Genomic DNA, 22,663 nt, shown 5'->3' with positions numbered 1-22,663 from the left:
TAGAAGTAGTTGCCGATCAAGCTCCTGATTGGGCGATGCCACCCTCCCCCAGATTCTGTGGGCTTGAGCACCCCGGCAACCTATCTCGCTTTTTCGCTCGCCCATCCTCTGTGCCAAAGGTCTGTCTAAGTCTTTCGTAATAAAAGTCGCTCACACCCCCCGCCCTTTCAACGGCCGCCCATGACTCTTGCTCCTTTGTGAAGGAACCTCTGTTATTTCGACGCTGCAACGACAGACTTGCTATTTCTCGACGACATTGTGCATACAGCAGATTTTACGCGCCCCACCAATAAGGACAAATGCTTCTATCCGTTTACAGCCTGCTTAGCGTTGTGTCCGTTTACTAGCCGCGCCTCGCCTCACCCTTCGGCCCCTGCTTCGGCCTCTTCTGTCAATCACACAACTCAACTCCACTCAAACTCGACCACCACTCCGGAGGAACTTGAAGGATAGACGAGAACGTCGAGGGCACCCCTCGCTGCGAAAATGCCGGGAATCCTACCTATGAAGGTTATCAAGGTAGGCACCAGCTCCCAGAGCCGCATCGCCCAGGCTTGCGATCGCTGCCGCAGCAAGAAGATCCGTTGTGATGGCATCCGCCCGTGTTGCTCGCAGTGCGCCAATGTCGGTTTCGAATGTCGCACCAGCGACAAGCTCAGTAGAAGGGCCTTCCCACGTGGATACACAGAGTCGCTGGAGGAACGCGTGCGGCAGTTGGAGTCGGAAGTTCGGGAACTGAAGGACCTGCTCGACGAGAAGGATGAGAAGATCGACATGCTCTCAAGGATGCATGGCAACAATGCACGCACGCCTGCTGCGCCCAAGCAGAGCCCGCACACGTCATCTGGCGACCAGAGGGACCCGAGCCCACGTCCGAAAGAGGACACTTTCCGCGTCCAAGCCTCGCCTCTCCTCCTTGGAGTCGAGAATTCCGATTCTTATTTCATGGGCGCTTCCAGCGGCCGGGCATTCATCGGTTAGTCTCCCCATGCGCTGCTTGGTGCGACCCCTATACTGACTTCTGATGCAGAGGCGTTCAAGCGGAAGGTCCAGGAGAACGGCAAGCCTTGCCCCGATTTTCTCCCCGAGACATTCCTGCACATTCAAGGGTGCTATCCTCTCATCCCCAAAGCGCCCTCCCAGGCGATGAGAATCCCAGCGCGGTTATTCACCGATCGATGCGTCAATGTCTACTTCCAGGAGTGGGCTCCCTTATTCCCCGTTCTCCACAAGCCGACATATCTACGCGTCTACGAGGAATTTGTGGCGGATCCAGAGAAGATCAAAAACAACCATAAGCTTGCCCAGCTCCATCTTGTCTTCTGTATTGCCGCCCTATCAAGCGAGCACCCCGATCTCGAGCAGATTTCCGCTTGTGAGCTGCAATGGCAGAGGTCCTTGGACGCGATCATCATGGATAACACCGTCATCACTCTTCAGTGCTTGGTGCTTGCCTTGATGTACTGCACCGTCAGAGCCGATTACAAGCGATTGCAACACTACAAGGGCATCGCCGTTGGGCTGTCTCACCGCCTCGGGTTGCACCAGAGTCAAAAGCGCTTCTCGTTCGGCGCTTTGACGATTGAGACGCGGAAGAAGGTGTTCTGGACCCTGTACACACTCGACTGGTATGTACTTTACCCTATCTACGTTTCCCTATTCCCTCGTATGAGATGAGATATTAACCATGTCAGTTTCTCTGCCGCGATCCTTGGTCTTCCCAAGCTTCTCAAAGAAGACGACATTCACGCCGAGTACCCGTCCGACACCGACGACGAGTACGTGACTGAGAAGGGCTTCGAAGCATGTCTTCCCGGTGAGCACACGCGTCTATCAAGCGCGCTGGCTCTCTTCCGGGCGACCCGCATCCTCGCAAGAGTCCTCCAGAGGAACTACCCTGCAGCAACATCGCACGAGTTGTCTTTGCAACAGATGTCCGCGCTTCAGGCTGAGCTTGACGAATGGTCGGATAACCTGCCCTCACACCTGAAGCTCACCTTCAAGCAAGACAAGCCTTCGACGGATTTGACCGGGAGCCGATCTCCGCTGCTAGTAAGTAAAATTAGAAGCCTATCTCAAGCTCAATCTCGCAATCTAACCATTTGCCAAGGCCCTCGCATATTACTACACCAAGACTCTCATCTACCGGCCTGCTGTAGGGTCCAGCCTGGGCTCGAAATCTGCCCCTGCCCTCATCGCGATAGGCGAGTCGAGCAAGCATATCGTCCAGATCGTCCAGCTTTTGGAGGAGAGGAATATGTCCTTCTCATTTTGCCTAAATAAGACCGACACCCTGGTCCTCTGCGGCATGACATTGCTATATCAGAGCCTGGATCTGGGGCACGGGAGCAAAATGATGAAGGATAGCGAGAAATATGCCAATGCCGTAATCAAGATAGTCGACAAGGCGAAGGCTCCTGGTTCGCTCGAGTTGAAGCAAATCGCCGGAACGCTCATTACCCTGGATGATCAGCCTCAGCCGCAGCCGCAGTCGTCATTCCCGGCACCAGCACGACGAAGTCCCGATGCCTGCATGGCGGCTCCACCCAACCGATCATCGCCCCCGACCTCACGTGCCTCCCACAATAAGGTGTCTTCCTCCCTCGGTCGACATGCGAGCGCCAGCGCGAGCGAGACAGATCTGCTCTTGAAGCAAGAGAAGCTCCGCAGAATGACCATGCCACAGTTAGCACAGACCCGGCCTGAGCTGTACCGCGTCCGATCCCGACCTTCCTTGGATAGTGGGAGACACGATCATCCCCTTCCCCGGCCCAATCACCGTCTATCCCTGAGCCAGGCCCAAGCCGCACAGGCGGCAATAATTGCTAGGGTGTCCCCGACGCCTGGCACGAGTCATAAGCAGAACCTCGATTTTTTGTCTCTAGCCTCGGGAGCTTCGAATAATCAGCAGCCTTCGTCGCCCGTTCAGAGCCGTGGACAACAGCAGAGCGTTCCTCAGAGACAGCAGCAGGGTCCCCCCCAGGGGCAGCAGAATCAATTCTACCCTCAGCGTTCACAGAAGGCCTCGAGCGTCTCGACGGCTGAATGGGAAGCGCTACTGGGCTCGCTGGACAATGGACAGCTCAATCTCTATGACGCTATATACGGAGGACCCAAGATCTCGCTGACAGAGGCGCCTGCCCCAACCTCGAACTGGTCTTCAGACCCCTGGGACCTCTCGAACTTCAACATGGGAGACTTTGAAACCACTGGTGCCTCGGCACAGAGTGTCCTGAGCCTTAGCGACGAGAGCTTAAGTTCTGGAGGAGAAGATCTGGCGTCGAGCGACATGGGCTTGAGCGTCGGCAGTCTCGAGTACGCGAACTCTCTACTGCCTGGAACGACCGCTGGTGCGACTTCGGATGGCTTTTCCCTTGATGGTTTGGACGACAACTTCGGGTTATGATGGCATCACTGATTTGTTCCGATATCCTGGGCGGCGCTCATTGAGCGATCTACTGGTATAATTTATGTGACTTGGGATTATTTATGGAATGGCCTCTGGCGTACTTTCCAGATGATATCTGAAGTGGAGAATTTAGGGGGCGGATATGATGTGAATTTTTGAGTCACGTTCTACTTGGCTTGGGTCTGTCTTACAGGGTGGCGAACGGCTGAGGGGATTCTCGGCTGCTGGAGCAGAAAATGATGTTGCTACGACGGTCTATCTTCTTGGGACAAGTATGTCCCATCTGTCTTTACCAGACTACCTTGTTTTGTATCTATGAATGGGCTGGTAGGCTCCGTTTTCGGGATACCGGAGCTTACGGGAGATCTCGGGTGAGGGCCTGAGATCTACTGGCGTGTTAGGGGATTAGCAGACATGGAAATCGAAAAAAGGATTCCAAAGGCTGTATCGAAGCCATTGCTCAAGTCCCATTTCTAGCTTCTGCCTCTTATAACTCGCAGGGATTCCTTGTCATGAGCAAACTCCACAACCTAGATTACGGGATACCCAGTTGGTTAGTTTGCTTCACAGTGCATTGTCCCAATTAGGACGGGAACGTGGACTAAGCCGTTGGGTACCTGTAGATGACTGTTACAACCTAAGAAACAGGCGTCTAGGACTTCATGGAATATGAAATATAAATTCTGCTCAAAGAAGGCCCCCTGTCGTCTTCGACTTTAGCCTGAATCAGAACTCAGATCGCCGTGCCCGCCGATCAAATCTACATTTCGTCCCGCGTTTCTCGGCTCGTTGCGACGGCTAATTACAAGGATAGATACGTAGGTGCAAAGTACTATATTTTCGGATGGCCCCAGAGGCTCAATCAAATTCCCGTCTTAACTAAGGAGGGCGCAATAAGCACGAGACGGGACAGTCCTGAGTCCCGCCACGTGGTTGGGGTCATGGAGGTCAATTTCCCCAAGGTGAGGGACGGCTCACCGAGAGGTGAGGTTTTCCTAGGTACTTTTAATGCTCAGGGACGCGCGCTAAGCATCCCCGCCGCCTCCAGGGAGCGGCCCCACCACCAGCACCCGGAACCTCGAACGCCCGGCCGCGAGAGCCGCCTCAGCCTGTTGGCGCGCGGCTGGTCTCACCTCCTTCGATCCCCCTCTGAACCACCCCTCCCCTCAATTTCACGTTCACACCGCAGTGGTTGTTGTTTGAGACGAGCACATCCTTTTGTTGCCGAATTTCTCCGCTTTTACCTGCCCCAGCGGACTTTCGGGGGTGGGGAATGGTTTGAAGCAACCTACACCTGGCACTTTCCCAAAACAAAAGCTGCCAAGCGACGAGCGGGCCGGGGGGGGGCCAGGATTCCGCCCGCTTCAAACGTGGTGGGCCCCCAATCTGTCCGCCTCCGCCAGACGCCGACGTCCGCCCGCAGCAGCAGCAGCTCCGTCCCTAGCGCGGGTTAGCATGGCTGCGGAGCAAGCCCCGCTGCTCGAAGGGATGGTCGGGATTCCGCCGGGTTAGTGGTTTCCCCCCTCTTGTTGATCACTTCGCCCTCGCTTGACTCTCGGGAGTATATGTATTTCCAACCCCTTTCCGTCCTCGAACGGGGGTTGAGCTGCGAGCTGGCGCCAAAAGATGGAATAACCCCCCTTCACCATCCTCCACCCCCTGCCATTCGGTTCCTTTCTCCTTCTCCCCCCCCCCCCCCCTCCTTTTCGTTCTGCAAACCCCCCTCCGCAGCCCCATACCGTCGCCGCTGACGCCGCAAGCAAAAAAAACAGCGCCGTTCGCCAGCGCCCTGTCACCAGGGGAGCCCTCGGGCCAGCGGCTGCCGCAGGCCATCGCCCACCGCGGCTACAAGGCCGCGTACCCGGAGAACTCCATGGGCGCCTTCCGCGGCGCCGTCGCCGTCGGCTCCCGCGCCGTCGAGACGGATCTGCATCTGTCCAAGGATGGCGTCGTCGTGCTCTCCCATGTGGGTCCACCTGCTTCCGCCCCTCCCCCAACCAAAGCAAGAGATGCCCGTTTCACCACCTAGAGCAGGTGATCTGGGGTTGATCTGCCACTGAGTGAGGGATGGGGCTCGGTGTGCCGTGGTTCGGTGGGCTGACATCTGTCCGTGACCGAAAACACAGGACGCCACGCTGGAACGGTGTTTCGGCCGGAAGGAGAAGATCGCGGCCTGCGACTGGAGCTACCTGCGCGGTCTGCGGACGACGAGGGCGCCGCACGAGGCGATGCCGAGGCTGGTGGATCTGCTCGCGTATCTGGCGCAGCCGGGGCTCGAGGACATCTGGGTCCTACTGGACGTCAAGGTTAGTGGGCGCGGGCGGCGCGGCGCTTCATGAGAGGTTGGTTGAGATGGCTTACAAGTGGATTCGAATAGAGAGATGACGACCCCGACGAGATTATGGGTAGGACGGCTGCCGCCATCGCGTCTGTCCCGGCGTCTAGGCCGTGGAGGGACAGGATCGTTGTGGGGTGCTGGAATGTAAGTGGCAAGACGGTATTCCCCAATTGGCGTCTGCTACACCTTCAGATCGTTTTTGTTTTACTCACCACGGTTCTTTTATTCCCCCTCGACGCAGGCACCATACATCGAACTCTGCAAAGAATACCTCCCCGGCTTCCCTGTAGCCTTCATCGGCTGGTCGCTACTGTACGCATCCAAGTTCCTCCGCGAGCCCAACGTCAACTTCAACCTCATCCAGCAGGCGCTCGCGGGCCCGTGCGGCACGCGCTTCATGGCGGCGGCCCACCGGGCCGGGCGCAGCGTCTTCGCGTGGACGGTCAACGAGGAGGAGTGGATGGAGTGGTGCATCCGCAAGGGGGTCGACGGCGTCATCACCGACGACCCGAAGCTCTTCCTAGAGGTGTGCGAGCGCTGGTGCGGTGAGGCCGGCAAGGCGGCCGGCGACGACCGCCGGGGTGGGGCGCGGCCGAGCGCGCTGAGGCGAGTCAGGCAGTTCACCGCCGTGGTCATCGTGCAGCTGTTGGCTACGCTGATGACGGGGTTGCTGTTCTATAAGAGCGGGGTGATGGAGCGGAAGCGGCGGCGGAAGATGCGCTCGTAGAAGATAGAAGGTAGGGATGCTTACTCTTGTGCACGCTTTTCCCTTTTTTCGTTGTTGGTGGGGTGGCACTTCCTTAAATGTTTGACGGGGATAGACGATACGATCATGCTTATGACTGGGACTGGGTTTTTTCTCTTTGACTTGGGACTTAATGGGGCGGATGGCACTCGCGTAATGATGGTACGGGATTTTTATGCCGAGGTTCAGACGAAGTCAGGCGAGCTTGCCAAATATCTCACACAGATCTGTTGGTCTAGTTGGCAGAGCTCGTATATCACCTTAATCCCGTCCTGATGCCTCAAAGCAAAGATATCATATTTCCATATATTTGCCCTTCATATCGTGGCGATCGATTCGAAGCATACTTCCGAAGAGTTACTTACCTTTGGTCCCGGTTTAGATGCTTGCAGGAAAGCAAGTCGAATAGAAGGATACCCTTAAGAGAGACTAGGCTGCCTGAGTGTCCTGCTGGGTCAGAAATAGATCAAGTCTGTTTTGTTATCAACTCACTCTCACCAGTCACAACCGTCTCACAACTTATCTCTGCTGGGACGGAAAGGTTTTGCTTGTCATTTTTTCTTTGAGACAAGACAATCCTATACTTGTCACATCTTGAATTGAATATTCTGGTGAGTTCTTCTCTAGACATAGAGGCTTTCAGGCGGAAACACAAGACATTATCCTCAGTCAGACTAAGAGATATCTGATGATATTGAGGGATTGTATCCTGTCAGGGGGACACAACTTTCAGGTAAACAGATACTGAGAAAATAGGCACATTTCTATGAGACAACCCTCAGTCTGTATATTTTGTTTTGTGACTAGTATAAATAACTGCAACTCTCCTATCTAACTACTTAGGCTTCTGGGCAAAACGATTGATTAGGATCTAACCTTTGACCGCGTCAAACAGAGATTTTAAGTGTGGATGGAAATAGTGAGGCGAAGCACTGGCGAAAGTGGCTCTCTAAAGGAACGAATGCTTTTCTATAATCTTATCCTAACGAGAATTTTGTCAGATACCAAGAGGTGAGAGCGCATTGAGAGAATCATAAGCGCAAGGTTGGTGTGTGATAGCCTAGCTGTTCAAGCTAGATGATCCTGTTAGAACTAGTAAAATTAGGTCAAATTAATAGCAAAGAAGTAGCCAACAGCTGGCAGTATAAGTAGTAACTGTGGGTTAGGTAGTTAAAGGCCTTGTTTGACTGCCGAAATTGGTAATGCTTTGATGAGATTATCTTGAAGTTTTGGTGTTCGACAGGGTTGTTGGTGAGCCAAATTAGCACCCCTGCTTGTTCTCTAGATTAGGTTTAGCTCCCGCTGCATATGCAATGGGACCCAGCAGCTTGGAGCCGGGACGAACGCGCCCCTGAAATGAACTTCCAGCACCTCTGCTATTCTCCAAAACCTCGATATCCTAGGATACTTGTCAAGTTTGGCGCTTTGAGCTTTTCTTGTATGTTCCAGAGATTCCGGAAGAGAACTCCTCATCTTGTCTCATTTAATCCTTGCCTGCCTCCCCCTGGAATCATGCGAACGTCGCGTGTCTCTCAGGAGACCTCGCGATTCTTCAGCGGGACTTCAGAACCAACGATCACCTCTCGCCGCTCCACCCGCTCCACCCGCTCCAACCTCGACCGCTTCGCATACGACACACCCTCCACGCCAAAGGATGACACGTCCGAGGTGACCTACGGCTCCGACATCGAGGACGCGATCAAGTCCACAAGCCCGCCACCGCCGCCCCATGGCGCAACCCGACAAGCCACCCGCAAGCGCAAGCGCACCACGACCGTCACAGCGCCGGGACGTGTCCCACGGACAATCAAAACCGAGGTAGAGGCCGAAACCACCACAGCCGCGGCCGTGGCCGCCCCGGCCCCGCGACGCGTCCGCAAACCAGCGCGCAAGACGACCGACCCTCTGACAGGCACGACGACAGTCTCCCCGCCGGCGGACTGGGAGGAGGTGTACGCGGTGGCCAAGCAGATGCGGCTGACGGGCGCCGCGGCCAACGCGGCGGTCGACACGATGGGGTGCGAGCGGCTCGCGGGGCCCGGGGCGAGCGCGCGGGACCGGCGGTTCCACACGCTCGTGGCGCTGATGCTGTCGAGCCAGACCAAGGACACGGTCAACGCCGAGGCGATGCGGCGCCTGCAGGCCGAGATGCCGGCCTGTGCGCCGGGGGAGCCGGCCGGGCTGAACTTGGAGAATATGCTTGCCGTTGACCCGGTGGTGCTGAATGAGATGATTGGGAAGGTTGGGTTTCATAATAACAAGACGAAGTGAGTGAGGGAAAGCAAGATGTTTTGTCTGGTTATGATTTCCAGAAAACTCCCCTCTCTGCAGAGCTTGACGCTGACAATCTCTCCCTACAATCCAGATACCTCAAGCAAGCAGCCGAGATCCTCCGCGACCGCCACGACTCGGACATCCCGGACACAATCCCGGGCCTGATGTCCCTCCCCGGCGTGGGGCCCAAGATGGCCCACCTGTGCATGTCGGCCGACGCCGGCTGGGGCCGGGTCGAGGGCGTGGGCGTCGACGTGCACGTGCACCGCATCACCAACCTGTGGGGGTGGCAGTCGCCGCCGACGCGCGACCCGGAGCGCACCCGCCTCGCCCTGCAGGCCTGGCTGCCCCGCGACCGCTGGAAGGAGATCAACTGGCTGCTCGTCGGCCTCGGCCAGACCGTCTGCCTGCCCGTCGGCCGCAAGTGCGGGGACTGCGAGCTCGGGCTGCGCGGGCTGTGCCGGGCTGCTGACAGGGGGAAGGTCGCTGAGGGGAGGAGGAGGAGGGCGCATGTCAAGGTGGAGGGCAAGGTTGAGGGCAAGGTTGTCAAGGTTGAGGAGGAGGTGGAGGTGGAGGAAAAGGTTATCAAAGAGGAGGTCATTAATAAGGAGGTTCCGGGTGGAAGGAGCCCCATAAAGGAGGAGGAATCCGACGCAGCGTGAAGTTGGGGGAGGCTTGAATAATAGGGTGTACTATCTGGGAATGAGCCCAACGAGGCTTCACTGTACGATGCCCGAATTACGGGACTGGCTTGAACGGTTATGCGGACCACTTGCGCGTGTATACGGCGCATATGCCATGTTTCGTCTGCTCGAATTTCCAACCATGTCGAGACTCTCTACAACAGGCGGGTTTCGGACAAGATGTCAGGGCACAAATTTGGGTCATCAACTCCCATGCATGTGGGCCAGAGCACCACTGCATGTGAGATATGTTCATAATATAGATGGTTTCATGTTTTGCCCATCTGAGCTTCTTCTAAAATCTCCCAGTCTCCCAGCTGAGAAGCTCCAAAAGGGGGGAAACAGCAACGGCCGTGCTATATGAACCGTCTTATGCCAAGGCCGTTAAAACCCCTTGACGCCATGCAGCTATAATACAGTCGGGGGTTTCCCGCATGCTCCAGCAGTACGAGAACCCCTCTTTATGTCGGGAAATGAATATTCAGGTGTGGTTGGGTGAGAAGGCGTCGTGGCTCTCGCGAATGTAACGTGTTTGGGAGTGTCCGAGCCGGTGATCGCTGGCCTCATCGGTTTGTCATCCCCACAGAGGGTGACCAATCCAGGCTCTGGATATTCGCCGTATCCATCGAGTTTCGGCTCCGAAAGGGGTCCTAAACACCCTGGTCCTAAACACCCTTGATGACCTGGGTCCTCTCCGAGTTCAGTTGCGCCGCGTTCGCCTCATGCGCTTCCTTCTTGCACTGTGGTTATCCAAGAGTCAGCAACCGCCATTCAGTTCAAACCGAGCCCTGTTGCGAAAGGGGCAAGGGGGGAAACCCACGTCTTCCAAGCCCTCGCACTTGTGATCCTCTAGTAACCGGTGCTTGCCGCAGTAGTGTCCGTTGCAGAAACCGCAGTCGCCAACTATCCTTTGCGCCGCGTCCCGGCACTCCTTGAAGGAGCATCTAATCTTCTTGGGAGGCATTTCTGGAAGGTGCTTGTTCTGTCGACGAGAGGGAACTGAGAGATGGCGGTAGAGATGTAGATGCGAGGTGAGGAGATGTGAAGGCTCGAGGAGTGATGCTGTGCAGGCGTCTGGTTCCTGGAAGACAGAACAATATGAATAGGAGTTGGCTGGAGGTGGTTGGGTCAGCGCAAGTTTCAGGATTGGAAGGAATTGATGAGATGTGAATGAGTTCGAACGTCGGGTATTGTCGAGAACAAGTCAGGTTAGGTACTCACGTGGAAGGGTTAACTAGGACGCCACTTGTTATGTTCGGGCCACCAGGTCAGGTCTGTTGGGCAAGAATCTGGTGGAAGGTAGGGTCCGGGGAGGAGGCAAGAGTGTCGTGGCTACTGTGTAGTGGCCCAGAGTAGACGAGATTGGGGATGACTCGATGAGGCGAAATGAGCCTGATGATGACTGATCAGCGCACTGCCTGGACCCGGAGGTCTTCGTCGAAGGCCGTCGAAGGCAACTAGGCCGATGACGAGGCTCCGCTTTCGGGAGGCGATCGAACCAACCAACCGGGGATGGCGAGGCGATGCCGCGATGGGGCTTGATGGGGCAACTCGGTAGGTAACGTGACGAGGTACGGGATCGGGGGTGATTGGAGCAAGTCTCGAGTTCTCAGCCGGTAGACTGTCGGAAATAGAGTCAGGTCAGCGCCGGGGGTGCTGAGATTCACTGATCTTGGCGATAATCGAGGGTGAGGGTGGCAGTTGTGCGAAAAGGGAGGGCAGCAGGAAGGGTGGTCATGGACCTGGTTTGGGGCGTTACTCTTGCACTTATAAGCTCAAGAGCGACAAGAGAGAGGCTGCTGGCGCAAGGGACGTGTGGTCGGTCCACTTGCACTTGCTCCAATTTGGCGCACCCGGTTATCCGTAGTGTAATTACATCGTAGGTACAGCAGGGAATGAGAACAGGGAGGAGGGAGCCTGAGCACAGTTGGCGCTGCAGGGTCTAGCCGGGAGCTCAATCCCGTTTTCGGTTACGCTTCCCTTGGTCTCCTTGTTTTCCCTCCAAGGAGTTGCTTTTCACAATGTCGGCACAACACATCATCACATTTTGTTGTGACGTTGTTCCTTTACTGTCCCTAGCTTGGGTTTGAATGCAGCACATGCAGCTGTACGCATAGTCAGCCCAAACTCTCGTGTGGTACAGAGCATCAGTTATCGCATCGCATCGCATGCCATCTGCCTGACCCGGCTGACAGATTGCCTTACATTGGCTAGTCGCATCGCACCGCCCTTTGTTCTTCTCCAACCATAACCATGCCTTTCGCTTGACTTTTACGGTCTTGCCGTCTGGCGGTCTCCACAGCCGTGACCCCGGGCGATCGCAAACAGTAAATAAACGATTGGATGGGAGGAGCAAGTCGCCAGCTCACCACTGGAAGGGAAGATCAGAACCGGCTTTTTTCCATTGGGCACGAGACTCCGGAGTTGCGACAAACCGCAGCCTGGGCCGCCAACGCATACCTCAGAGAAAGATGGCGGCACCTTGCCGCCGCCACTTTCATGATCTTCCCGGCTTGCATGATCTACTCAGTACTCAGCCGTCTGTCGGAAATGCATCAAGAAAGCAGCCAGCCGACAGATACCAAAGTGACAGTCCGGAGGACTCTACACCGAGCTTAGACAGCCATTGCTGTCAGCTAAGTACCTACCTAGGTTTGTATAAGCCATTTCCCGTGCCTCTTCCTCTCCTCTCTCATGCAGTACATACCTACCCAAATAGTCCCGGATTCTTGCACGGTCAGTTGATCAGCACGTTTTCACACGTGGGAAAGAAAGTACCACAAATCCATTATATTATGGTATGGAATTCTTCCGATGCAGGCGCGCGGAACAGCGACTTCTTCCTGGAGATCTAGACCGCCGGCGCGAGACCAGCCTAAGACTGGTCTTCACAAAGTTGCATCACATGCTCTTGACGATAGCCTGAAAGCCAAATAACGGGACCCGTGGGCTTACCTACTCAGTGCTACTATAGCAGATTAGGTAGGTGGGTGGGTGGCTAGGTAGCGCTGGCACACGGGGTCATGAGGCGATGAAGATTCCGTCAAGATTCCGTCAGATAAGAGATAACTTGGTCTTTGCGCTTTCCCCAGAGAGAATTGGTTGCAGTAGCGTCAGCTGGCACCATCCTCGCATCCTTGGTTTGGCTTGGCTACCTTAGGTTGGTCAGGGGCTGAGGCAACCCTACTCAGCTTTGCAAAGCAATTGATGAGAGAGGTTTGAGACAAGACTCAAAAGATGTTCCACCATAGGTTCTTTTTTTGCAATTCACCCCCCACGCCTACACGCCATGTCTCTCTTCTCACTACGCCGGCAGACTGCAAAACAACACGCTCCGCTCACTCAAGACTTATTTTTGGCCCATACAACTCTATTTTTAGGTAAAAATTACACTTTTTTCAGCTTGATCAGTAGAGCCCCCCATATTTAGCTCTTGGTATCCCTCATGTTGACCACGGCCCGGATGCAGTCGCCCTGCTTCATGACCTCGAAGGCGTTGTTGATCTCGCCCAATGTCTTGCGGTGGGTGATGAACTCGTCGACCTTGAGCTTGCCGTCGAGGTAGTCCTGGACAAGGCCGGGGAGCTGGGTGCGGCCCTTGATGCCGCCGAAGGCACAGCCCTTCCAGACACGGCCCGTCACCAGCTGGAACGCTGTTCCGAGATTAACATTAGCTATCCGTCCGAACACATAACAATTTACAGTTTCGTCCTGGCCCGGGCGGCCGGGAAAACGGGCGGCCGGGAAAAAACTTTTGGGGGGTGGCGGGAAAGGGGGGATTGAAAACTCACGTCTCGTCGCGATCTCCTGTCCGGCGGCGGCGACGCCAATGATGATGCTCTCGCCCCAGCCCTTGTGGCAGGCCTCGAGGGCGGCGCGCATGACGCCGACGTTACCGGTGCAGTCGAAGGTGTAGTCGCAGCCGCCGTCGGTCATCTCGACGAGCTTGTCGACGACGGACTGGCCCTGGGGCAGCTTGGTGGGGTTGACGAAGTCGGTGGCGCCGAACTTGGTGGACCAGGCCTCCTTGTCGGGGTTCACGTCGACGACGATGATTTTGGCGGCACCCTGCTCGACGGCGCCCTGGACGACGCTCAGGCCGACGCAGCCCGCGCCGAAGATGGCGACGTTGCTGCCCTTCTCAACCTTGGCGGTCACGCGGGCGGCGCCGTAGCCGGTGGTGATGCCGCAGCCCAGCAGGCAGGTGCGGTCCATGGGCGCATCCTGCTGCACGGCCACCACGCTGATGTCGGCCACCACGGTGTACTGGCTGAAGGTCGAAGTGCCCATGAAGTGCAGGAGGTCCTTGCCCTTGCACTTGAACCGCGACGTGCCGTCGGGCATCAGGCCCTTGCCCTGGGTAGCCCGGATCTTGCCGCAGAGGTTGGTCTTGCCAGATTTGCAGAACTTGCACTCCTTGCATTCTGGCGTGCTGTTGTAGGGGGACGAGATTCATTAGCATTGGTGACGTCAGACCCTGCTTCTCCGGCTGGGTAGTGAGATTTGGGTGCGGGGGAGCGCGGGGAGCCGTACTAGAGAGCGACAACATGGTCGCCAGGCTTCACATTGGTGACACCCTCACCAACCGACTCGACGATACCGGCGCCCTCGTGTCCTAGGACGATGGGGAAGGCTCCCTCGGGATCCTTGCCGGAGAGTGTGTAGGCATCTATCCACCACGGTTCAGTCACCACATCTAGGGAAATTTTGGGGGACTAGGTCGGATTTTTGAACCTCACCTGTGTGGCAGACACCAGTGTAGTAGATCTCAATTCGGACCTCGTGGGCCTTTGGGGGAGCGACCTCGATGTCTTCGAGGCTGAGCTCCTTGCCAGCTTCCCAGGCGACAGCTGCCTTGCAAGTGATGGTCTGTCATGATTGGGAAAAATCGCATGTTAGCAGAGCCATGCGGAACGCGGATCTCTCAACGTATCATATCATCTTCCTCTCACCTTTCCAACAGTTGACGCCATCTTGTCTCACGTATTAGTTCACGACGGACCAGACAGTAAATGAAGTTTGGAAAATTGGCGATTTCAGTTGTCTCCGAAAATAAAAGTTGTTGCCTTTTCCAGATGTGTTCATTCCAAGCGGAAACAAACAAAAGTTGGGGCTTCGTGAGCTGTCGACCCCTCCCTTTAGTAACCCCACCTCCCAAGAAAAAGCCGAAGTCAACAGTGAAGTGGGGTTGCGAAGGCGATGCGGAGTGGTGCAAAGCATCGGCAAATCCGTGTAATCGCGTCTTGGTGATGTCAAGTGGCCTGTGCCAACGGCTACTCGGTGATTTCCCGGCATCTTGCTTGGGGTTCGGCAGTTCTAATGGTTTCCCGTCGAATCGATTTTACGGATCCGTACATTTTTACCTAACTCCGTGCTGATAAACTAGATGGAAGACATATCATAACCGATAACGACTCTTGGGACTTGGCCTGCCGAGAATAACGTGATCATGCCGGACTTTTCCGTCGTTGTTCCCCCGATCCGATGCATTGGTTAGAGTGCACGGACCAAACAGCTCGCCCTTGCTGTTAGCTGTTAGTTGGTAGTTGTTAGTGCTGTTTGACAACCTGCAGTGGTCCAGACTCCAGACTCCAGACTCCAGAACTCATCCAGGAGTTCAGGGTCTTCTTGGCCGAGACCGCCACGTTCATCGGAACTTCGTCGACCGACGCAAGTTCAGAAGCGAAGCTGAAGGAAATTCGAGGAGTGCTTCAGGTCTAAACCTCCGAGGGGCTGGGGTGGGTTGCAAATCGCATTCGGCGCTCAGCTCGATATGACTCCTAGCCCCAACACGTCGCGGGGCAAGAGGCGAGCTGCAAGCCGCGAAACGCACATTGACACACTAGACAAAGAGCCCCGATCGCCATAGGATCCTCAAGATGTGTATATCCTCCAATTCCAGGTCCCAGGATTTGCGAGGACAGCCCGGCTTTCTAGGAAGGCTTTCTAGTAAGCCAGGGCACGCAAGCCTTGTGGTTAGCGCTCAAGGGAGACGATGAAACTTGGATGCGGCTGCTCACGTCTGATCTCCAATAAGCCAACCAGACATCCACGAGAGGTTATCCAACCCAATGGGTCCACCCGTCCCATCTCAGGTGGTTCGCCTGATCCTCATTTCCTGTGCGACCCTGGATGGTCGCTTATCTGGCTCTGATCGAAACATGCGAGGCTTGAGTCTCGCAGGACTGGGTAACGGGAACGCATGAGAATATCATCGTCACTTATGTATATAAGGGTGAGCCCGCTTCCACAATAGCCTCCAGCTCTCTCCTACACCATCACCAGTCGTTCATTCAGTCAGACAGTCAGTCAGTCCTTTTTGCCTTCGTGCTTGTCACTCTTTACCCAGGTTCTTGAACCTCTTCCATTCTTTCGCTCCTTAGCATCCATCTGTTCTGTGACCCGGGCCGGTCCTTTTTACAAGTATCTTCGATTCTCTTGCCGCTGGCTTCCACTGGATAACCCATCAAAATGAAGTATCAAACCGTTGCTCTTCTGGCTTCCCTCCTCTCCCTGGGCGTTGCCGCCCCGGTCGCCGAATGCGTTGCGAAGACCACCAGCTCTTGCACCGTTATCACTACAACGATTACAACAACGTTCTCTCCGTCCGCGTGTGTCGCTGCACCGACCGCCGCAGCTGAAGCCAATAATGCTATTCTTACTGCCGCCGTTATTACGGGTAAGTCTATTTCCCTCTGACGGGGTTTTACTGTCAAAGAGACTAACGGCACCGTCCAGAAGTGAACGTCCAGGTTTTCACCGGCACGCTCGGCGGCCCCCCGCCCCCGGTCATCAGCGGCACTGGCACTCGCCCGTTTACCGTCAACGGAGCCACCTTCGTCGGCCAGGCCGCGGCGCTCGGGCGCAGTTGCGATGTGCAGCACAACGCGTGCGCCAACGCCGCCAACTCGGGCCAGCTGTCGGGCGGAGTGGCCGCATGCGACCAGCAGAACAATGAGTGCCGCAGCCAGATCAGCTCGGTCGCCTCCAAGCGCGCCCTCAACCTCGGCAGCTGCAGCGACACGACCATCGTCTTCCAGGTGGGCCTCGATGGCCGCAGCGGCGCCGCTTTCATCGCCTCGAACCAGCGCGACTTCAACCACGGCTCGGCCCTCAAGATCGGCGTCATCGCCGACTTCATCTGCCAGCGCCTCGCCTCCTCGTGCAGGGCTCCCGCCGACGCCATCGCCGCCTGCGCCGCCGCCAGCGCCGCGGCCGTGGCGGCGACCCAGGACCAGGCCGCAGCCGACGCCTTCAACAGCGTCATGGGCGGCACCGGGGCCGTCGCGGCGCCTGCCACCACTGCTGCTGCCACCCAGGCCGTGGCCGCTGTGCAGACCGGGATTGTCGTCCAGACTATCACGTCTTGCACGTAATGCGGATATTTCATGGTTGGGCTCGGCGCTATTCCTGGGGGTATCATGGATGTCTTATATATAACGCCTGGCGGAGACGAACCAACCAGCCCGTGTCTAGATCAGAACACTGGTTGAATGAATGAATGACTGTCCTGATCTTACCCAGCTTGCCTATGACGTGGGGATAGTGAATATCGTGCTCTTTCTCGTCATGTACTGCCTCGAAATTGTGATTCCTAACGCCCTATTTCACGAATACAGGTTCAATTCCCAGCCGTAACATGTACGTTGCACTGGGCCTCGGTTTCTCTCGTTGTGGCGGTTTTACTTCCTTGCGGGCATCTAGGGGCATACTTTCGGCCCCTTTTCTCCTTCTCTTCTCGGTGGTCGCTCCGAGCAGTCCATGTCTGGATCATGACGACCCTGTTTGGGGGTTGGGGGCAAAGGGGGACATCACATCTTGACTCTCATCAACTGTCCCTTAAACTGGAAATGATTATCTATATCAAACATATCCTACCGATCCCCATCTCAAAAGTTATAACATAAACGCCCCCCTTTCCATCCCTTATCATTTCTCCCTCCCTCTCCTATATTACCTCGCAGCAGCATCCTTAGGCGGACCCTTTAGTCCATCCTTGCCCTGCCTCCCGACGCCGCTGAGGTCCGCGGCCCCGGAGCCCCTGTCGGCACCGCCGTCGGCCGTCGAGACCCGACCGGACCCGACGTTGACGTTGCGCGCGTCCGCTGACTGCCAGTCTGACGCCGTCGGCGGCTGGTCGGGCAGTGGGAGGTTCTGCCTTGTCTGCTCGGCTTGGTCGGCTTTGGATTGCGACATTTTGGCTTGGTTTGGTGGGGGTTCTTCTGAGCGGGAGGTTAGATGGAAGGCTGGGTTGAAGTGCTGGGTTAGGTTAGGGGGGCTTACTGATGAGGACGATGGGTTGGTTGTAACTTTAGACGGGTGGAAAATGTTTCGGTTACTTGGGATTGGAGAGATGAATGATTTCAACTTGATAGATCTGTGAAAGAGTTCAGGAACTTGGGGCTGTTCGATTCTGAAGTCATCCTATATAGGTTGCTGAGTTCTTTCATGATGTCATTCCCGTGAAGTGCGTGCTCCAGCAGATGTATGTACGATCCACAAGAGTCAGTTGTATGATGAGGAAGAGGCTACATTCCCTGCTTGGTTACTTATGTTCCAGTGCTTTCCATATTCCCACGGTGTAGGCCTAGTCGCTGTCGCCATCGGGATCCAGAGGCCCTCACCTCTCACATATGGGTCCAAACACCCAATCTTGGTAGTTTGTTTGGCGCGTGGGTGGAGTAAACAGCTTCTAGCGCCATAGCTGGCATCATAGCTGACATCTTCACGCTGATCATATTGCTGGAGCCACTCCAAATAGCAAGGTGCAGAGTTGGACCGTCAGGGTCAGGGTTAGGGTCATGTGTGACAGCATAAAGATGAGCTTCTGGAAGCATGGAAGAGCCCGAGGTCGCCCGAGACCCTGGCTGCTCAGAATTTTAGCGCCTCACAAGCCACATAAGGCTTGGAAAATCCTTGTGATCATCCCCTATCAATTAAACCATCAAATTCAAGCATCCCAACAATTTTGCGAGTATTGGCGAATCGTTCCCACGCTCGTCCCCACGCTCCCCGGAGCATATGTACCTCTTTGCCCTTGTTGCCAAAAGGGCATAGCATGTGCAAACCTAATTTCTCCTGCCAATGACCTTCCACAATGGGGGGCGTTACCTTTGCAGCTGCTAGACTTTGCATCAGGCGCCTCAACATCGGCTGGACATGCGCTAGGTGTCGCAACCAGGCCTCCCGACCCGATCTGCCGTCCTTCCCCTTATCGCGACGATTCGGCACGTCAAGACCTACGTCTACAAAGTTCAATGCCCGGCCCACGCGCAGACGAGCTGTGATCCTGGCCGCGACGGGCACCGGAGTTGCAACCAGCATCCTTGCGAGCGTCTTGGCCTTCCCAGATGACATCAAGCATGGCTACGAGGGGGCCGAGCGCACGGGAAGGGTTGCCTCGGCCCTGGCCATATGTATTAACGAGTAAGACCTGCTGCGTCGGGCTCCCTGGCTGACTTGGGTGCGCTTTTCTGACGCGCGCGCGCTACAGCTACCGAACGACGCTCAATCAACGAGACGCGGTCGAAGATGTGGACGAGCGCGATCGACTGCTGAAGGACTGCCACAAGAGGTGTGCTGTGAGGACACTGAAGGTCCTGGAGAAGAATGGCGGCATCTTCATCAAGCTGGGGCAGCACCTCGTATGGCCTCAACGTGACACCTGGGAACCCCCCAGCAGCTGCTAACACGTATAGTAGAGTGCCATGAACTACCTCCTCCCGTCGGAGTGGACGACGACCTTCATCCCGTTGCAGGACAAATGCCCTGTATCCTCGTTCGAGTCGATCGAGCAGATGTTCAAGGACGATACGGGCGAAGAATTATCCTTCTTCTTCTCGGAATTCTCCAGGGAACCGATCGGAGCAGCCTCCCTGGCCCAGGTCCACCTAGCAGTTGTGAAGGACTCCGGCCAGTTGGTTGCCGTCAAGGTGCAGCATCCCGGGTTGGCGCAATGGGCGCCGCTCGACCTGTCGCTCACAAAGTTCACCTTCTCGTCGCTCAAACGCTTCTTTCCCGAGTACGATCTCGAATGGCTGTCTTCGGAGCTGGAATACTCCCTGCCTCAGGAACTGGATTTTGAGCGCGAGGCTGAGAATGCCATCCGCACCAAGGAATACTTCTCCCATATCCCAGAGCTGCCCCTGGTTATTCCGGACGTGATATGGGCGAGGAAGCGCATTCTCGTCATGGCAAACGAGTCGGGCCACCGCCTGGATGATCTGGACTATCTCGACTCGAACGGCATAGATCGCGACGAAGTATCAGCGACTCTGGCGCGGATATTCAACGAGATGATTTTCGGGGATGGCGCACCGTTGCACTGCGACCCGCATGGAGGGAACATCGCCATTCGGAAAAACGACTCTCGCCGCTACAGCCGGCGGGACGCGAACTTCGACATCATCCTGTACGACCACGGGCTGTACCGCGACATCCCCCTGGACCTCCGGCGCTCGTACGCCAAGATGTGGCTCGCCGTCATCGACGGCGACATCGACCGGATGAAGAAGTACGTCAAGGAGGTCGCGGGCGTCGAGGAGGACAAGTTCGCGCTCTTCGCCTCGGCCATCACGGGGCGCGACTTCAGCGTCGTCAGCTCGTCCATCACGCAGCCCCGGTCGGCGGACGAGAAGGAGACCATGGGCGAGGCCCTGCAGGAGGGCCTGCTCGCCGACCTGGTACAGCTGCTCGGCCAGGTGCCGCGCGTCATCCTCCTCATCCTCAAGACAAACGACCTCACCCGCAGCCTGGACGAGAACCTCCACACCCGCCAGGGCCCCGTGCGCCAGTTCCTGATCCTGGCCAGGTACTGCATGCGGACCGTGTTCTACGAGCAGCTGGAGGAGATCCGCCAGCGGGGCTCGTTCTACTGGCCGCCCAATGCCCTGAGGCTTGCCGTTGCGTGGCTGGGCTATTTCAGGGTCGAGATCAAGCTAGAGGCGTTTGAGTTCTGGCTCAGCATCAAGAGGATGACTGGATTCAACAGGATAGAAATGGCTAGCATATCATAGACAGACTTGCATTGGTGGATAATCTGTAATTCTTTTAGGAAGCACTTGCGACGATCATAGAGTAATCATATCATGTCCATCTCCGTTCTCCCCTGCCAAGAGTGCTGTGTATATGGCAGGCTCGGACTCCTACCTCACGTAGCTCCTAGTCAGGGAAGTGATAGGTATCGAAGCACCTCTGAAAATGAAGCGCGATATGTCTAGAACATATACAGAGATATATATATGCCTTAGTCCCCCCCGCCCTTTTCCCGCTAGTCGTTCGTTCAATCCCGATACTCCTCCCCTGGCTTCACGCCCAGCATGCCATTGTTCATACCGCGCCTCCTCCGGCCCATGACCTCCTTGACCCACTCGCTCAGGTTGAAGCACCAGTGGCCGGCGACCAGGGCGCCGCTGACCACGTTGATGATCTTGATGAGGAACAGGAAGATGGAGTCCCGCCACTCGACGATGTTGAGCAGGATGGGCTCGATGTCGTACTTGAAGAAGATGCCAGGGATGGTCCGCTGGTGGACCGCGCTGCTCTGCTCCGTCACCGCGTATTGGTTGGTGAAGATGGAGGTGGCCCCGCTCTTGGTCGGGTCGCCCACGCTGTACGTGGTCGGGACGACGGACATGAAGTACTGGAACTTGTAGAAGTTCTCTGCCGCGGCATTGACGGTCCTGTCCAGGGGGTTGACGAGGGACGGCAAGAAAGGGCCGAAGGATAGCTCGGAGATGATGTGCGAGAAGTTGAAGGCTGTTCGCGTTGGTCAGTATATTCCCGCGTGAGAACTTCCAAACAAACATGGTCGCTGGTCGGGGAGACTCACCGTTGTGGGCAAGGTGCTCTCCGTGCCCCATATAGCCATGCCCCCTCGCCGTGATATGGAAATCTCCCTGCACCTTGTTCAGGTCCAGACTGCCAAAGATCCTGCAGCTATCCGCGCTACCGCCGCGCAACCTCGGAGTCTTCCCCCACTTCGCCCTCCTCCGGCCCAGCGCGACGATGTCGTGGATGTGCTCCTCGCCGAACCCCTCGTCGTGCGCGGTGGACGCCCACCCCTCGCCGGTGACGAGCCTGCCCTGCTCGTCCCTACCGAGGCGGTGCATGCCCACGCCGTCGACCCACTGCGCCCAGTTGGTCGGGTCCTGGGTCAGCATCTGGGCGGCGAGGATGCGGTCGCCGGCGGCGTCCTGGACGTTGACGTGGAGGTCGGCGCACTGCATGTGCACGACGATGTCGAGGTTGAGCTGCATCTCCCGCCCCACCCCCTTCTCGACCGCGAACGTGTGCATCTCCTCGCCGCGCCACCACCGCGCCAGCTCCGAGAGCACCAGAACCAGCGACACCACCGCCATTATCACCGTCCACTTGCCGCCGCCCGATGTCCGCGTCACGTACTGCGGCTTTGCCTTTGCTGTGGGCGGAGCAGGAGGTTAGCGAATCGACCGGTGCGGGATCGGGATGCCAGGTGGTGGAGGGGGAGTGGGAGCTTACGGAATGCATCGAAGGCGCTGACGATGCTGCTGCCAGACTTGGCACCAAAGGCGTCGTCGTCGAGGTGGTGTTTCTCGTACCCGTTCATCATTGCAACTCTCTTGTCGCTTGGTAGTCCCCAATATCAGACAATCCCTCCCTGCGAGGCCTGTTGAGGGTTTTGGTCGCCGGGTCGTACTCTATTCGCCTCGGTCCACTGCAAGTACCCGGGCAGGAGAACTAGAGCCAACTACCGCATGGGTAGGATCTGCAATTGCGCAAATACGCCGCTGAGCTCGTTGTCTTCGTCGTGGGTGGACACTGTTTTCGTTGATTGAGCTGGATATAAGGCTGGACTGGTCTGCAGCAGTCGATGAAAGGACAGGTTAGCCATAACTTCGTCTTGAGCCAAACCCCTGTTCAGGCACAGATCGTGATTGGTCGATTAGAAAGAGCTGACGGGGCGTGTGCATTAGAGTTTCAGTAGGGTGGAAGTAGTCGGATTGTGGGGTGATGAGTAACCCTAACCCTGGACGAGCGTCAAGTCAAAGATTCAGACTCTAATGATGGGTTCCGCGGATTCCTAGGAATTGACATGTACATACAATTGACCCGCAAATATGACCCTCTCTTGGGAGCGCGCCTTTTCCGTCAGGAGGAGGGTTCATACACGAGCAGCTACATAGTAGGTCCCAGTCTTCAACTTCAATTTCAACCCCACGCCCCAACTCCAATTG

General features: G+C 56.4%; 9 protein-coding genes across 9 annotated transcripts; 5 read left to right on the top strand and 4 right to left on the bottom strand.

Moving 5' to 3' along the window:
* Positions 1-486: 486 nt before the first annotated feature.
* Positions 487-3,406, top strand: QBC33DRAFT_444964 (fungal-specific transcription factor domain-containing protein; the record flags this gene model as incomplete). The annotated part of the gene is made up of 4 exons (XM_060424299.1): positions 487-976; positions 1,031-1,628; positions 1,695-2,052; positions 2,111-3,406. 4 exons carry the CDS (start codon positions 487-489, stop codon positions 3,404-3,406), a joined length of 2,742 nt encoding a protein of 913 aa, XP_060287221.1.
* Positions 3,407-4,738: 1,332 nt separating this feature from the next.
* QBC33DRAFT_226397 (PLC-like phosphodiesterase) lies at positions 4,739-6,621 on the top strand. The gene is made up of 5 exons (XM_060422813.1): positions 4,739-4,916; positions 5,182-5,375; positions 5,536-5,715; positions 5,787-5,891; positions 5,989-6,621. The coding sequence occupies exons 1-5, from the start codon at positions 4,865-4,867 to the stop codon at positions 6,472-6,474; spliced, it is 1,017 nt and encodes a 338-aa protein (XP_060287220.1). The 5' UTR covers positions 4,739-4,864; the 3' UTR covers positions 6,475-6,621.
* Positions 6,622-8,487: 1,866 nt separating this feature from the next.
* QBC33DRAFT_526492 (DNA glycosylase) lies at positions 8,488-9,754 on the top strand. The gene is made up of 2 exons (XM_060426899.1): positions 8,488-8,759; positions 8,858-9,754. The coding sequence occupies exons 1-2, from the start codon at positions 8,578-8,580 to the stop codon at positions 9,426-9,428; spliced, it is 753 nt and encodes a 250-aa protein (XP_060287219.1). The 5' UTR covers positions 8,488-8,577; the 3' UTR covers positions 9,429-9,754.
* A 59-nt stretch (positions 9,755-9,813) lies between these two features.
* QBC33DRAFT_226172 (AN1-type zinc finger protein) lies at positions 9,814-10,516 on the bottom strand. The gene is made up of 3 exons (XM_060422812.1): positions 10,270-10,516; positions 9,915-10,189; positions 9,814-9,867 (listed from the first exon to the last, which is right to left on the bottom strand). Exons 1-2 carry the CDS (start codon positions 10,411-10,413, stop codon positions 10,115-10,117), a joined length of 219 nt encoding a protein of 72 aa, XP_060287218.1. The 5' UTR covers positions 10,414-10,516; the 3' UTR covers positions 9,814-9,867; positions 9,915-10,114.
* Positions 10,517-12,431: 1,915 nt separating this feature from the next.
* On the bottom strand, positions 12,432-14,920 carry QBC33DRAFT_526484 (formaldehyde dehydrogenase, glutathione dependent). Its single transcript, XM_060426898.1, has 5 exons — positions 14,402-14,920; positions 14,189-14,318; positions 13,983-14,118; positions 13,241-13,881; positions 12,432-13,102 (listed from the first exon to the last, which is right to left on the bottom strand). Exons 1-5 carry the CDS (start codon positions 14,420-14,422, stop codon positions 12,876-12,878), a joined length of 1,155 nt encoding a protein of 384 aa, XP_060287217.1. The 5' UTR covers positions 14,423-14,920; the 3' UTR covers positions 12,432-12,875.
* An 850-nt stretch (positions 14,921-15,770) lies between these two features.
* Positions 15,771-16,989, top strand: QBC33DRAFT_597616 (uncharacterized protein). The gene is made up of 2 exons (XM_060431936.1): positions 15,771-16,128; positions 16,188-16,989. Exons 1-2 carry the CDS (start codon positions 15,921-15,923, stop codon positions 16,823-16,825), a joined length of 846 nt encoding a protein of 281 aa, XP_060287216.1. The 5' UTR covers positions 15,771-15,920; the 3' UTR covers positions 16,826-16,989.
* A 347-nt stretch (positions 16,990-17,336) lies between these two features.
* On the bottom strand, positions 17,337-17,843 carry QBC33DRAFT_226082 (uncharacterized protein). The gene is made up of 2 exons (XM_060422811.1): positions 17,733-17,843; positions 17,337-17,671 (listed from the first exon to the last, which is right to left on the bottom strand). Exon 2 carries the CDS (start codon positions 17,643-17,645, stop codon positions 17,403-17,405), a length of 243 nt encoding a protein of 80 aa, XP_060287215.1. The 5' UTR covers positions 17,646-17,671; positions 17,733-17,843; the 3' UTR covers positions 17,337-17,402.
* Positions 17,844-18,337: 494 nt separating this feature from the next.
* QBC33DRAFT_526475 (ABC1 family-domain-containing protein) lies at positions 18,338-20,619 on the top strand. Its single transcript, XM_060426897.1, has 3 exons — positions 18,338-18,875; positions 18,943-19,093; positions 19,151-20,619. The coding sequence occupies exons 1-3, from the start codon at positions 18,547-18,549 to the stop codon at positions 20,462-20,464; spliced, it is 1,794 nt and encodes a 597-aa protein (XP_060287214.1). The 5' UTR covers positions 18,338-18,546; the 3' UTR covers positions 20,465-20,619.
* On the bottom strand, positions 20,451-22,299 carry QBC33DRAFT_526472 (endoplasmic reticulum vesicle transporter-domain-containing protein). Its single transcript, XM_060426896.1, has 3 exons — positions 21,948-22,299; positions 21,280-21,867; positions 20,451-21,206 (listed from the first exon to the last, which is right to left on the bottom strand). The coding sequence occupies exons 1-3, from the start codon at positions 22,036-22,038 to the stop codon at positions 20,731-20,733; spliced, it is 1,155 nt and encodes a 384-aa protein (XP_060287213.1). The 5' UTR covers positions 22,039-22,299; the 3' UTR covers positions 20,451-20,730.
* Positions 22,300-22,663: the final 364 nt, after the last annotated feature.

This window comes from Phialemonium atrogriseum (assembly GCF_030411735.1).
Source record: "Phialemonium atrogriseum strain 8032-3 unplaced genomic scaffold QBC33scaffold_3, whole genome shotgun sequence".
In the NCBI taxonomy this organism is placed as follows: Eukaryota; Fungi; Ascomycota; class Sordariomycetes; order Cephalothecales; family Cephalothecaceae; genus Phialemonium; species Phialemonium atrogriseum.
Note: the sequence above shows the minus strand (reverse complement) of the source record. Positions and strands in the feature narration are given on the sequence as shown.